The sequence below is a fragment of the Schistocerca serialis genome, chromosome 5 (assembly GCF_023864345.2).
Source record: "Schistocerca serialis cubense isolate TAMUIC-IGC-003099 chromosome 5, iqSchSeri2.2, whole genome shotgun sequence".
Classification (NCBI taxonomy): domain Eukaryota; kingdom Metazoa; phylum Arthropoda; class Insecta; order Orthoptera; family Acrididae; genus Schistocerca; species Schistocerca serialis.
This window is the reverse complement of record NC_064642.1, coordinates 397,250,225-397,264,230: the sequence shown is the minus strand read 5'-3', so window position 1 is coordinate 397,264,230 and position 14,006 is coordinate 397,250,225. Positions and strand designations below refer to the sequence as shown.

The following is a 14,006-nucleotide window of genomic DNA, read 5'->3' as shown; positions in this document are numbered from 1 at the left end:
ATTTGGCAAAAAAATCCAGAATTACTCCTTTTTTGTTTTCCTGAAGAATTATGTCATGATTGGATACAGAACCATTTTACTTTGATGTTACTGACAGCGACAGATAATGGGTTGGAACAGGAAGCAAAAGATAAATACTGATGTTGACTCTCCTGATTATAATGCATTCTTTGATTATTGTAACTGAAGACTGAGATTTTTTGTATGTTCTATCAAGAAAAATCTAGGGGAACAAACAACTGTACAAAAGGGGTGTATGAAACAATAGTTTTAGATAAGTAAAACGGAGAATGCTAATAGATTATACACAAAAATAAGGATAAATATCTCATAGCACCCTTTATCTGCTTTACGATTCCCATAATATTGTCGAATCAGTCAGAGAATATTAAGGCATTTCATAATTGTACATTCTAAAGTATTTTGTCTTGCAGTTTAGTTTACTCTTTTACATTTCATATACAGTTTCAAAACTGATTAACTTAAAATAAAAAATTAAAACAATCATAGTTTTATTTGTAGTGAAGCAGAGTGAGGAAGTGACACATTGTACCACGGCAAGTGAAAGATATTATTTTACAATTTATGAATTGGCACATATAGACCGAAGGATGCATTTTTGAAACAAAATGCCAGGGAGAGGCAAGTTTATGTAAAAAAATTACAGTTTGCATGTGTCACACCCATGGAGCATTAATAAATTACTCCTGTTGTCAATCGTGACATATGTTGTTAACTAGAAATTCCTTTATTACTCAATGGTTTGCTAGCTCAAACGTGGGTATACAAAAAGAAGCAGTGCTATGCTACATGAGTATTGTTTAGTTATGTCTGAGGATTTGTTGATTAAATTGTAATCCAGTTGTTGCCATGTAGATGTTCATAGTTATCCAAGATCACTTCAGTGGACAATACAGTTTTGAAATCTAAGCCTGCCAACCAGAATGAATTAATGTGTCTGTCACTAACACAGTAGTACTAATGTATGTTCATTTTTGTTATTGTGTAAATAGCTTTCTTACAATGATGTCAGCAGGGTTGTATCATTTGTTCAGCTTTTATTGCAAATATGGATGAAATTTATGTGGTTGCATACAAAGGTTCATCCCCAAATCTGAACTAAAAATGTGAAAGAAGATGGCTTAGCTGTGTCTTCATCTGCAGTGTTACCCAATGTCGATGGCCTTATGAGGCTATTAATTACTGCCTCTTTTTTTCTCTAGGGAACACTATATAAACTTTAAAATGAGTGTCTTTGAAATCAAATGAATGTGCTATAATGCTAAGAAGCTTGCACAGGATAGAGTAGCATGGAGAGCTGCATCAAACCAGTCTCTGGACTGAAGCCAACAACAACAACAACAACAACAACATAATGCATGGCATTTTCGTCTAGGTTGGCAGTGACCTAGCTGATGGCTGGAATGAGCATTGTCCTTAAATCTATATCTGCCTGGAGCACTACATTCACATCATCATATAATTTGCCTTGTCAGTCAACCATGTCATCAGAAAATTTGGCGTGTGTTTTTACAGAAACTTGACTACTTCCTCACAGCCCTGTTCCATTCCTTAGCTCACTTCATCATTAGACTGCTGATAAGGATCTTCCTTATAAATTAATTTTGAAGTGGTGAGCTATGAGAAATGGTAGTGTATGGGACCAGAAGTAGCTGCTCTAGATATTGGTGGGATTTGAAATTTGTCTTGTGATCTAAATTTAAATTTTGTGTTAATTCCCATTAGTTGCTCAAATACAAGTGGAAATTTTTCCTTAAGGAGAAGATGACTTAACAATTTAATCTATTTGTAGCATCACAGATATACAAAAAAGAAAGAAATTGTGGCTGCCATATCATGGCTTACTCCAGATGAGCAAATTATCTTTAAGTGTGATGGAACTAAATTGTTTTACACAACACCATGTTTGTCTGCAGTGAGCAGCTAGTTTTTCACTGCCATTTTACTGCAGTTGTGACAGAATTACTAATTTTTTCTTCATTAATTAAAAATATGTACCAGACCAAGCTAAAAATCCAGGAGTTTAATCTTATGGGCAACAATCATCTGTCCGAGTTCATGCTGACTAAAAATGAACGTTTCGGTTTGAGGCCTGTTAGGAACACTGTTTCAGTCTATCAAGAAAGTTAATACTTGTTGAGTACAAGTTTCAGTCCAGAAATTAAATTTCTCAATCTATTTCTTCCATTTAGATTAATATTAATTAAGTTGCAGATTGGTTTTGGTATTTAATCATATGTTATTTCATTCCATCATTAACGTAAAGCTGTGAAGGGTGAAGACTTACAAGTTTTGATAATGTAAAGTAGTCATAACATAAGCCATAGTCAGGAATGTGTGTTCAAAGTTTTTCGTAAAAAATTATCCACTGCTGGTGTTATTGAGTGTTATATTGCTGTTCCATTCAGCACCTGATATTTTGCTTGATATGGGATTATCCTATAGCAAGGCCTCGAATATGGCTTCTTTATGACCAAACTGGGTTTACGGATATAACTGACATCTTCTGTTGTTTCTCCCGTGGTACCAAAGCATTACAGATGTCCTCTAAACAGGTGGGTTGTATTATCCAGAAATGAAGTTCACTATGGAAATTGAGTTAGGAGAGACAGAGCTGATGTGTCATATGGTCTAAAGGAAGGCGACCCATACCATTCTACACTTAAATGCGTGTAACTTCCACCATTCAGCACAGAACAAACTCGTTTTCAGTACTTCAGGAAACATGGTTATGGTTATCTTAGTGATACAAAATCTATGGGCTGGGCTAAAATACTTTGAAAGACTCTTCAGAAAAAAGTATTAAGTCCTATGAAATCATATCTGCTTCGCATACTAAATGCATATTGAAACCATAGAAAAACAAAGACAAGAAATTAATTGCATCTGTTGTTCCTTGGAGCAGCCTCCAGAAAGATTGAGTGGTTATTGGGAGGGCATGGGATAAATCAGTCTTTAGCTCACCTCCATAAATCAAGGGTAAATTACAATGAGTCAAAGATGACCAATGCCTAACAGTCCTTAGGGCAGGCTGTTCCAACTCACGCACCTGCTGCAGAGCAGGAGGGTGGGCACGGCCACAGGGCAAGCAGGGGTGTACAAACGGCTGACACATGATTGGCCTTGTAGCTCAGATGGCCAGGAGTGGACAAGCAGGTCACACTTGTGCAGACTGCATGCGGTCGGGCTGTCTGACAGGTTGCCTACACCACCTGCTCCTACTCACGGTTGAACTGAAGGGTGCTCACAGGCTCTCCCATGCCCATTATGGCAGCATTGGAACAGTGTGTGTTAGGGTTTTCAGTATTTGGCAGAATTACTTTAGAAGAAAGATTGCATTATTAATAAACACTTGGGAGAGAACATACTGACAGTATAAAAAGTAAGTTTGAGAAATCTGCCATTGCAGAACATAGTCATGCCTACTGATGAAATATTATTTGGCAACACTAGAATTTGTGGGCACACACCTCACATTAATAGAGTGCAGCCATCAGGTGGAGTAGAGATGGAGAAAACGACACAAACGGCACAATAATGCTGTTAGAAACCTAATTCCCATATCACTGTTGTAACTGGTAACTGAAGAGGTGAATGAACTTATTGCAGTTATGGTGATTGACTTTAATTCAACCTTCTTGTGGAAACATTGGGACTGGTAGCTGGAAAACTTTTGGTAATGGTTATAAAAGCCTAAATCAATATAGGGGTGTGTCTGGGATAAAAACTTGGAGTTTGCTTTCCTGACATTGAGGACAGTATTAATGGTTCTTCAAAGCTTGAATTTTAAATCTGATTTGACATAAATTATGAAACAAGAACTTTAATTTAAAGGTTGCTGTCACAAAAGTCTTTGTAATCACATACAGGTTTTATTTACCAGATTCTACATCAATATGATACATGAAATTAAAATATCTCTTTAATAACAAAGAGGAAATAAATAAATTTATAGATGACTGTGACTGATTTGTGAGGAATGAATGTTGTGTGTTATAGGTTTAGGTATTCCTCAGGTGAAGTGTGCAGAATTCCAGATGCTATCTTCATCGGATTTCCAGTCTCACCTGGAACGAAAACGCTGTGCTGTGTTGAACATGCAAATCAAGTTTTATAGTCAAGTTACAGCCTACTGTTACACATTGGATTTACAGGCAGACTTAGGAAGTCAATGCTTTGCAATTGTAATAGCATGCAAGATTATAAATATAGTAAAATTCATTGCACCCATCTCTTATCAGGCAAAGAGGAACTAAAAGGTGGTAAATAAATAAAACATATTCAATGGTTCACTTATTATTCAGAATACATGCAAGTAAATATTAATTTTGTTTCACCTGGATAAATTGTTCAAAAATTATAACATTATTCCTAAGCTACAGACAGCAAATCTAAGTAAAGGTGAAGAAGTGATGGCAATTGAAAAATAACTGTTTTTGGAGAGGTTTTATGAAAATGTTTGTGATGTTTATAGATGTAACACCATTATACCATGATAAAAAATCTCTGCAAGAAAGAATAGAAATGATTTCTAATTTTTTTGGAGTGATAAAACAGGGATGTAGGGATCTATTAGGTTTGCAAATAATAAAATGAAAATTATTTGCAATTCCATTGCAATCTTGGGATAATTAGATCAGTTATTGTAATTATGTTTCATTCAGTTAACACAGTACTTGAGGCTTAGTATTCAAGGCTCTGAAATTCTGTATGGGAAAAGTGAAATACAAACTCCCATTCATTCAGCTTGACTTATCTTCCTTATAGTTTCCTAAAGTCACATAAGACCAATGCTCTAGTAGTGGCATGGCTGTTTTCACCACTGTCATTGTATAAATGAAATTTTGCTTCATAAAAGCTTCAGCATTTATGGGGCATTAAAGTCTGACGTACACTCCTTGTAATTACTTTACATGTTGAAGGATAAGTAACTGGTGGTCAAGTGAATTTATGTGAAATGTTTTATGAATTATGTTAAAATGAAGTATCAGATTTGAAACATAGATGCTATACACATTTGGCTTCTATCCATGGCATTCAGCTTACAGAATATCTGAACAAAATGGAAAAAGTATCTGTAGTACAACAGTATCATTGTATTTACATTTTTTATCACAGTCAGTTTAGTTTCTTGTAAAGTATAACCACTCTTTTAAATGTTAATTATACTGCTGCCCTATTTAATAATATATGTGTTTTAAACTGGTCAGTGTATATAAATGCAGATTAAATATTAAATGAACATGATTATCTTCTTTGCACACTTTGCCATAACTGAAAGAGAAAAAACCAGCCCCTATGAAGTGGTACCTTTTTAATGTAGGGCTTTGACGTCTTGTATACAATCTTGATACTAATCATGAATAGAGAATTACTTTGGTATCTGAGCTGTACAGTCACACAGTGATGTGTCATACTTGAATGTATGTATAGGAAAAGAGACTTCTCATCATCTTCTGAAATGAAGAAAATAAACTTATTTGCAGAGAGAGTTCAACATTTTGTTTTTTACTAGCTGTAAAATATGCTCCTGAATTATTACAGAAGAAGTAGAACAAGTTGGAGGTAATTCATGTAATGCTACATTTCCCATTTTTGTTAATAGTATCATTAGTTCCATTTTTTGTGTCAGTGCATCATTGAAAACAATGGAAACGGAAAGAAATTCTTAACTGATTGTGTGAATGCATAATTACACAATTTCAATGCATGAAAAAATGTGTGACTGTTATAAGTCTTTCCTTAAAGCACACAGGTTGTGTTACTCTTTAAATGCTGTTCTTTAAATTATTAGAGTACTTTAACAACAAAGACTAGTACCAAAACATTGGGAAACCCCTATTATATCCCAACCAACAAGGGTGTATGAAAACCCTGTATTAACAAAAGGTGCAAAATAGTTCCTGGCAGCATTAGTATTATAGTTGGCTACACTTGACAATTTTTCTTTAAGTGCAACTATCACCATGTCCTGTGATGTTAAACTTGCAACTTAAAACAATGTTTTTCCTGTTGTTAGGGGTACAGGGCTCTGTAAAGAGACATTCTGAGAGTATGAAACAGTATAAGCAACTTGTAAATTCAGTAAAGTGACAGATGAATGGAAACAAAATGAGAGAAAAAAGAAATTCATCAATATAGTGTTCAGTATGAATATTTTTGAGCTCTTATGTTCAGAATTTCAGATGGTAGTACCATAAATATGGTATGGAAAGTTCTGAGAGGCCAATAATTTAGAAGTCAAACTAACAAACCATCAAGTAGTAGAGGCATTCAGCTATTGACGTGCACATAAACAAGACTGAAACATTTGCCAGCTTTCGGACAAATCTTTTTTGAGCTAGACCGGGCATGTGTGTTTCCTGCCTTCCCCCCCACCACTCCCCCCCTCCCAAAGACCTGTATAGCTATATTGTGCTGACTAGATACTCAACGCCATGACTGCAGTTCTGCAGGTAGACTGGGGTGAGGGGTTGTGTTGAGAAAAGTGGCCGCAGAAGGGAAAAAAGACAGGTAATAGGAGGGAAGGTTGAGGAATGGTGGATTATAGCTTGGGGAGAGGCCCCTTGGACACAAGATAGGAATGCAGAAGTGAGATGCAGAAGGTGCACAGGATAGGAATCCAGCACACCAGCACCATCATAGTGATGTAGATGACGATGATAAGGAGTAGTAGATTGGGAAGAGTTGACAGAACAGAGGAAGTGGAGACTGTGAGAAAGAGTGTGTGGGTGCAGGTTGAGTGAAGTTTGAGTCCTGGCACAGGGTGAAGGTGAGTGGTGTAGTGAGTTAATGGAGATTGCGGTCAAAAGTATTATGGGAAAGAACGTGTGGCATGGGTTGTGAAGCGGCCATTGAAATGGAGTGCTATATGCTCAGCAGTGTGTCCTGCTACTGGATCAAGTTTGCTTTTGGCCACAGTTTGGTAGTGGCCATTCATTCAGGTGGACAGTTAGTTGGTGGTCACATCCACATAAAATACTATGCAGATATTCTGCAGCAGGTTTGGTATATGACATGACTTCTATGCCACACCTGCCCTAAATCCCTTCCTATATGTGTCATCTCCCTGTGGAAGACCCAAGCACAAGACCTGTCTGATTCACCCACTGAGGTCGTGTCACAAGCATATCCTGCCCAATGAGAGGCAGGACCACCTGTGAAAGCAGTCATGTCATATACCAACTCTGCTGCAATTTCTGCACAGTATTTTATGTGGGCATGACCACCAACCAACTGTACATCCTAATGAATGGCCACTGCAAAATTGTGGCCAAGAGAAGAATTGACCACCCAGTTGTGGAACGAGGTGCTGAGCACAACATCCTCTGTTTCAGTGGCTGCTTCACAACGTGGGCTGTCTGGGTCTTCTCCTCCCCTCCCTCTCCCCCTCTCCCTCCGCTTTCCCCTCCTCCTAGCATCAGGTTTTCTGAACTATGTAGACAGGAGGTATCCTTCGAATGCATCCTTTATCCTCTTAATCCTCACTCTCCTTCACTCTACATTGGGGCCCAAACATTAGTCATTTGCACCTGAGCCATCAGGTACTCTTGGTCAATCCTTCTTCCCACTGGCCGCTTTCTTTGTCCCCTTGCCCTCTATATTCAACCAATCCCTTACCTCGGTCTGCCTGCAGAAGTACTATCCCAGCTTTGTATGTTCAGTTAGCACAATGTGGCTTTTCAGGTGTGTGTGTGTGTGTGTGTGTGTGTGTGTGTGTGTGTGTGTGTACATCACTCAACTCAACTCCTCTACAATTCATTTACTTGTTACCTTAATTTCATGCATTTTGTCATATTTCAATTTTACCAAATCACAAGTTTTTTGACTTATCCTCCCACTAGCTGTGTGTAGTCCAAAGCCTGAAATTTTAATGATGTATGAATCTTTACTGATTATCATATGAATTAGAAGTTTATGAACTGTGCATTTATTTTGTTTCCTGTGTAGTTTTTAAAATAAAGTTGTTTTATTTCCTTGGTATTTATAATTAACAGTCTGCTGATTCCTCCGTGTGTGTAATTCTAATATTGAATTTGCAGTATTGTGTTTTAAAGAATTGAGTTTTTCTGAACTGGCTATTCCCCGTAAACCTTGGCTGACTACACTTTGATAAATGCATGATTTTTTTGATATACAACTAATCTGTGTTGTCTTTTGTGTGTTGTATCTATGACAGGTGCCTGGATAGTAATTTTCCTCCTGAAAATCCCATCGCTTGTCATTACTCCAACAAACTTAATGACACTTTTGTCGTAGAATGTTGTAAGCAATCTGATATGTGTAACAGAGATTTGAAACCAACTCTCAATAACAACAAAGAAACAGGTAGGTATAAACAGGTCTTTGGTGTGTAGTGTGCCACTACACTGGATTTTACTGTATTGCAAAACTAGTTGTGCCTCTTGTATGTTACTGCCTGTATTTTGACTTCAATACATGTAATAAATAATTCAGCAAACATTGCACTTTCCAGTGTTTCTAAAGAATGGAATCATGAAATGGCCAAAAGTTGTTGCATATTTGTTTAGTCATGCACAACCAATTCTGCTTAAACTACCAAGTTATGGTTTAACACCACATCAGGTTAAAGGAAGATTCCTTGTTATCAAATATATAATTGTTTTCAGTTGCAGCACCTGTCAGATGTACATGCATCTATTATCTTATACATTTTTCATCAGTCACCAGGTACAAAAATTTACAGTACATTTACAGCATTCATCTTACAATCTCTAGACAGTTTACTAAACCCTGCAGTGATATGTCGATTTTTGCACTTGGTGACTGATGAAAATTATATAATGTAACAGGTGCATATGTATGTGATACATGTTGTAGCTGAAGACTGTTATGTATTTGATGGCAGGGAATCTTGCTTTAACCTGATTTGGTGTTAATCAACAACTTAACCAAAATCAGTTGTGTGCGTATAAATATACATTGGAGCAGCTTCTGGCAGCTACATGATGTCATTCTTTAAATATGTTGAAGCTGTGCAGCACTTTTTACAGAAAACTGTTCTAATGTTTGCTTCAAATTAGTGAAATGTAAATAATTTTGGGCATGAACTATTTCATAACTTCAACAAATCTTTGCCAACCCTCTATTTTTTTATTAGAAAAATATAGCATATATCATCTTAGTTATTGTTGTTGCCTTTCTTAAATAATCCTTCACAGAAGACCAGTAATGATATAGAAAGGATTTGGAAATGTGAACTTATTGTCATAATTTCTGTGTTATGTAGTGCAGTTTCAAGATTTCAAATGTCTTACTATGTAATGACTTGATTTTGTGACTTTCGTTCTTCATACACACTGCATTCATGTCTTCCTGCTGTCATCAAACCTCCCCTGTTAAACGTAGATGCAGAATTTTATTCAAATTGAAAGTCACAAATGAATATTGGTGACACTTGAAACAAATAATGAGCACCTACTTTCCAAGCAGCAAGACAGGAGGCACTTCTGCTGCGCTGACAGCCATATAAATAAAAAGACAAGTCGAAACTTTTACTTTCAGAGTTTCTAAAAAATCTTCAACAAAAAAAAAAAAAAAAAAAAAAAAAAAAAAAAGGGCAGGAAGATGGGAGGTAGTAAAAAGAAAGGAAAAGATGCAAAGATTTTGAAGAGAAAGAAAAACGTTCCAAAAAGTGGACTGATGGGTGTTAGAATAGATACAGATGTGATCAAAAGTTAGCCACAAAAATTGAAACCCTGAAAATTAGCAGAAATTGTGGATAGATGTATCTGAAAGTCGAGTATATGTTGGAAAACCAATTTTCAGTGCTAGGATTATGGAGGAGTGGTATTGAAAGGAGTGAAATAAATTATTTAACAAGTACTTACATGGATCAATATGAAGTAGTACAGAGTGTTGCTCACCACATACAGGAAGCATTGTATGGCAGACAGACATAGTTAAAAGAGCATTAAAAAGCTATTGGACAGAGTCCTCCTTCAGATGTGGAAGAACACACACACACACACACACACACACACACACACACACACACACACACACACACATATGCCGGCCGGTGTGGCCGTGCGGTTCTAGGCACTTCAGTCTGGGACCGCGTGACCGCTATGGTCACAGTTTCGAATTGTGCCTTGAGCATGGACGTGTGTGATGTCCTTATTTTAGTTAGGTTTACATAGTTCTAAGTTCTAGGGGACTGATGACCACAGAGGTTAAGTCCCATAGTGCTCAGAGCCATTTGAACCATGTTTGAACACACACACACACACACACACACACACACACACACGTAAACACATACAGAACTATTGTTACATTCCATCCTGGATTTACCATTGTTTGATTCCAACACACATGTATGTTCAAACTTCCAACACACATGTACGTTCAAACACACACAGCTCACAAACACATCACCCTGTTGTCTGTGGGCACTAAAGCCTGACTGCAAGGGGCAGTGATCTTGATTGGGGTATCGGTGATACAGAACAGGCATGAGACAAGGAGGGTGAGGGATAGCGGGGTAGAGTGGGGAAAGATGCTGTAGTGCTGCCTCTGTGTGTGTGTGTGTGTGTGTGTGTGTGTGTGTGTGTGTGTGTGTGCGCGCGTGCACGCAAGGATGTGGCAGGTGTAAGATGTTGGGCTGCTGGGTGCAACATTGGGAGGTTGTGCTGCAAGTAGGGAGGAAATGGAGAAGAGAGAAGCAGGAAGGTCTATGTAGATGCATGACAGGAGGGGGGGGGGTTGAGGGGACAGAAGGCATGAAGGCATGTGTGAGGCTGTAGTGGGAGCAAGGAAGGTGGTGTGAACAGGGATTAGTGAAGGTTGGGGCTCATGGTCAAGCCAGTGTCGGTAGTCACAATACAGATGGTACAAGTTGTGGAGCAGGTTCTGAACTCAAGAACACCTTTTTGGGTGGCATGCTCAGCAGTTGGTTGTCCAACTGTATCGTGGCCACAGTACGGCAATTTTCCAATGGCCATTTATGCAGACCGACAGATTCTTTGTGGTCATACCCATGTAGAATGGGTCACAGTGTTTGCAGTTATGTTGGTAGCCCATGTGACCACTTCTGCAGATAGCCCTGCCTTTGATAGGGTAGGAGATGCCTGTGTCAGAACTGTAGTAGAGATGGTACTGGGAGAATGTGTGGGACAGACCTTGCATCAATGTCTGTTACTGAAATTTGTACCACGGGACAAGGGATTGAGAGCAGGGATAGAATAGGGACAGACAAGTATATTGCATAGCCTGAATGGGCTGCTGAGTACTACTGTTGGAGGAGGTGGGGAGAATATTTCTCATTTCAGTGTACAATGAGAGTTAGTCTAAACCCTGGCAGATAACATGGTCTAGTTGCTCCAGTCACAAGGGTGGCACTCCTTTATGGCTGGTCAGTGGTTATACGGGGGTTGGTACGTGATCGGGGAGACAAAGCGCAGGAGATCTGTTCTTGGACAGCATAAGGAGAGTAATTTCGGTCTGTGAAGACCACAGTAATTCCCTCTCCAAGTATGCTGAGCATCTCATTGAGACCTTCACAGATGGAAATTACCCTCTTCACCTTGTCAAGAAACATATCTCCTGTGCCATGTCTTTCCTGTTAGGTACCATCCCTCCACTGGCCAGCCACAAAGAAGTGCCCCTTGTGACTCAGTAGTACCCAGGTGACCCACATTCTTCTCCAGAGTTTTGCCTACTTCACGTCGTGCCCGGAAGTGATAAATATCCTCCTCAATCTCCTTCCCACCCTTCCCTCAGTGATATTTTGCCACCTGCTCAACATACATAACATCTTTGTCCATCACTATTCCATGCTTGCTCCAAACCTCTTGCCTCATGGGTCATATCCCTGTAAAGGCCTAGATTCCAGACTTTCCCATAGATCCTCCCACTACCATCTACTCCAGCCCTGTCACAGGCATCTCCTACCCCATTGAAGGCAGGACTACCTGTGAATGTTGCCATGTACTTGGGAATGACCACAATTAAGCTTTCTCTCTGTATTAGGGCCACTGCCAAACTGTGGTCAAGAGACTACTGTACCACAGTCAGCAAACTTGATGCCCAACACGATGTGCTTGACTCCAACAACTGATTCACGGCCTGTGCCCTCTGGAGCCTTCCTACCAACAGCTTTTCTGAATTGTGCAGGATGGAAATCTCCATACAACGTATGCTTCCTTCCTGTTTTTGTTAGTCCTTGTCCCCATCTGTCTCTGTCCTCTTTCGTGCTTCCACTCCAGTCTCACACATACCTTCTTCCCAATATTGCACATGTATAGACCTTCACCTTCTCTCCTTCACCCCTCTTCTCCCCTTTCCCTGCCCCAACTCCAATCCTACACATGCCCTTTGCCACCCACCCCCCACCCCCACTATCCATGCCAGCCATGATCTTGCCCACTGTATTCAGACCTTTGTGCCCAAAGACGACACAGCCATGTGTGTGTGAGTTGTTTGTATATGAATGGGAGTGTGTTTTTCTATATCTGGAAGAGGACCATGTTCAATAGCTTAGTCTACTTTTAATGTGCTTTTAAATGTGCCTGTCTGGTGCTCGATCTCTCCTCTTTGTGTTGAGTAACAGTATGTCTTATTTCATATTGTTGTTATTCCATCCCAAATTTTCTGTTATTTGATTGTAATTATGTGCATGTTATATATATTTTACACTGTCCCACAGTAGGATCTTACATGTTGTTGGTTAGTTGTTTGTCTGTCCAGATTATTTATTGTGCCACAGTTGTATAAAACTTTTTTATTTTCAGTACAGTTTGTCTAAGGCCTATTAAAAAGTCATGCAGCAGTTACCAGTTGCTAAATTCTTGTCTAAGTAAGTTCTTTTGGTTACCTTTGCAACCTCTTGAGCAGTATTCATTGTATGTGCCAAACACAGTTTCTCGTAAGGTGTTGTTTAATGACTGGAAAGTGAATATCAGTTGGGCTGAGATTAGTGAGTGTAGTGCACAAGAGAAAATGTAGGCCAGCACCAGGTGGGATCATGCTGTTGGCAGCATGAGATCTTATACTGTTGTGTTACAAAATTGTACCCCTAGACAGCAAGATGGTTTTATTTAAGTCTGTGTTTCAGCTGATTGTAAATTTGAATATGATTTGAGAATTATCATGTTCACTTTAAAGTGTGTAGTTCTAAGTCTTAGTCATTCCAAAAGAAAATTGGTGTTCCCAGATGGTCATTGTGCTCAAAGGCTAACCAGTTTCACTTAAGGGGATTACTACTTTTCACACCTTTTTAACTTTTTGTATTTGGTTTATGGCAGATAATCCAATTGCGTTGCCAAGGAAGCCATTACCTAACCATTAATATAGAGTAAGTTCTTCACAATCATTCCACCTGTCACTCTTTCGGTTAGAGAACCAGCTGACATGTCACCTATATTGCTAATACTGTGTAAAACTATGTTATTCCATATGAAATGTGCTGTGATCATATGTAATGTGGTGTATTGAAAAATGAGTTGGAATGCCCTTTGGTGGTTTTCCATTGCTGCAATTTCAAATACTGCAATGTTGTTGGTAATCACAACTACATCTTCAATCTCCAGAGCAGTGGCACATTCATGTAAATTTTTGTCCAGTTTTCAGTGAGTAAGGATGTTTAGATGTTTGAGGTAAATGTGTAGAGCTGATGACAACCACTTTTCTGATGTCTGACTTCAGCAAGATAGTATTTTAAAGCTGCATCATTATCATCATCATCATCAGTAGTGTAAAGCTGTCTGTGAAAAATATAAGTATTTTAAGCAGTTACTAATCTTCATACATTCTAAATTGGCCATAAGTAATTTTTAGGACGTTTGAAATATAAATGCTACTGTGGCTTTTAAAGAACTAAATGAATAGTTTCCTAATAACCCAGTTCCACATTTAAATATATGGACACATATTGGCAATAAGACAATGATGTTGATACAGTTCTCAGAACAATCAGTTTCCTGAATCTGCAACTGAACAAGAAATATATGAAGTAGGAGCCT

At 38.5% G+C, this 14,006-nt stretch overlaps 1 protein-coding gene across 4 annotated transcripts in view; it reads left to right on the top strand.

Annotated features, from left to right (window-relative positions):
- Positions 1-14,006, top strand: part of LOC126482336 (TGF-beta receptor type-1) — a 190,189-nt gene that overhangs the window by 68,101 nt on the left and 108,082 nt on the right. For 2 of the 4 annotated variants that reach the window (XM_050106405.1, XM_050106404.1), the window contains exon 3: positions 8,201-8,349. The exons of the other annotated variants lie outside the window; for them this stretch is intronic. In XM_050106405.1, the coding sequence (XP_049962362.1) occupies positions 8,201-8,349 (149 nt within the window). The remainder of the gene's footprint in view (positions 1-8,200; positions 8,350-14,006) is intronic. 4 annotated transcript variants of the gene reach the window in all.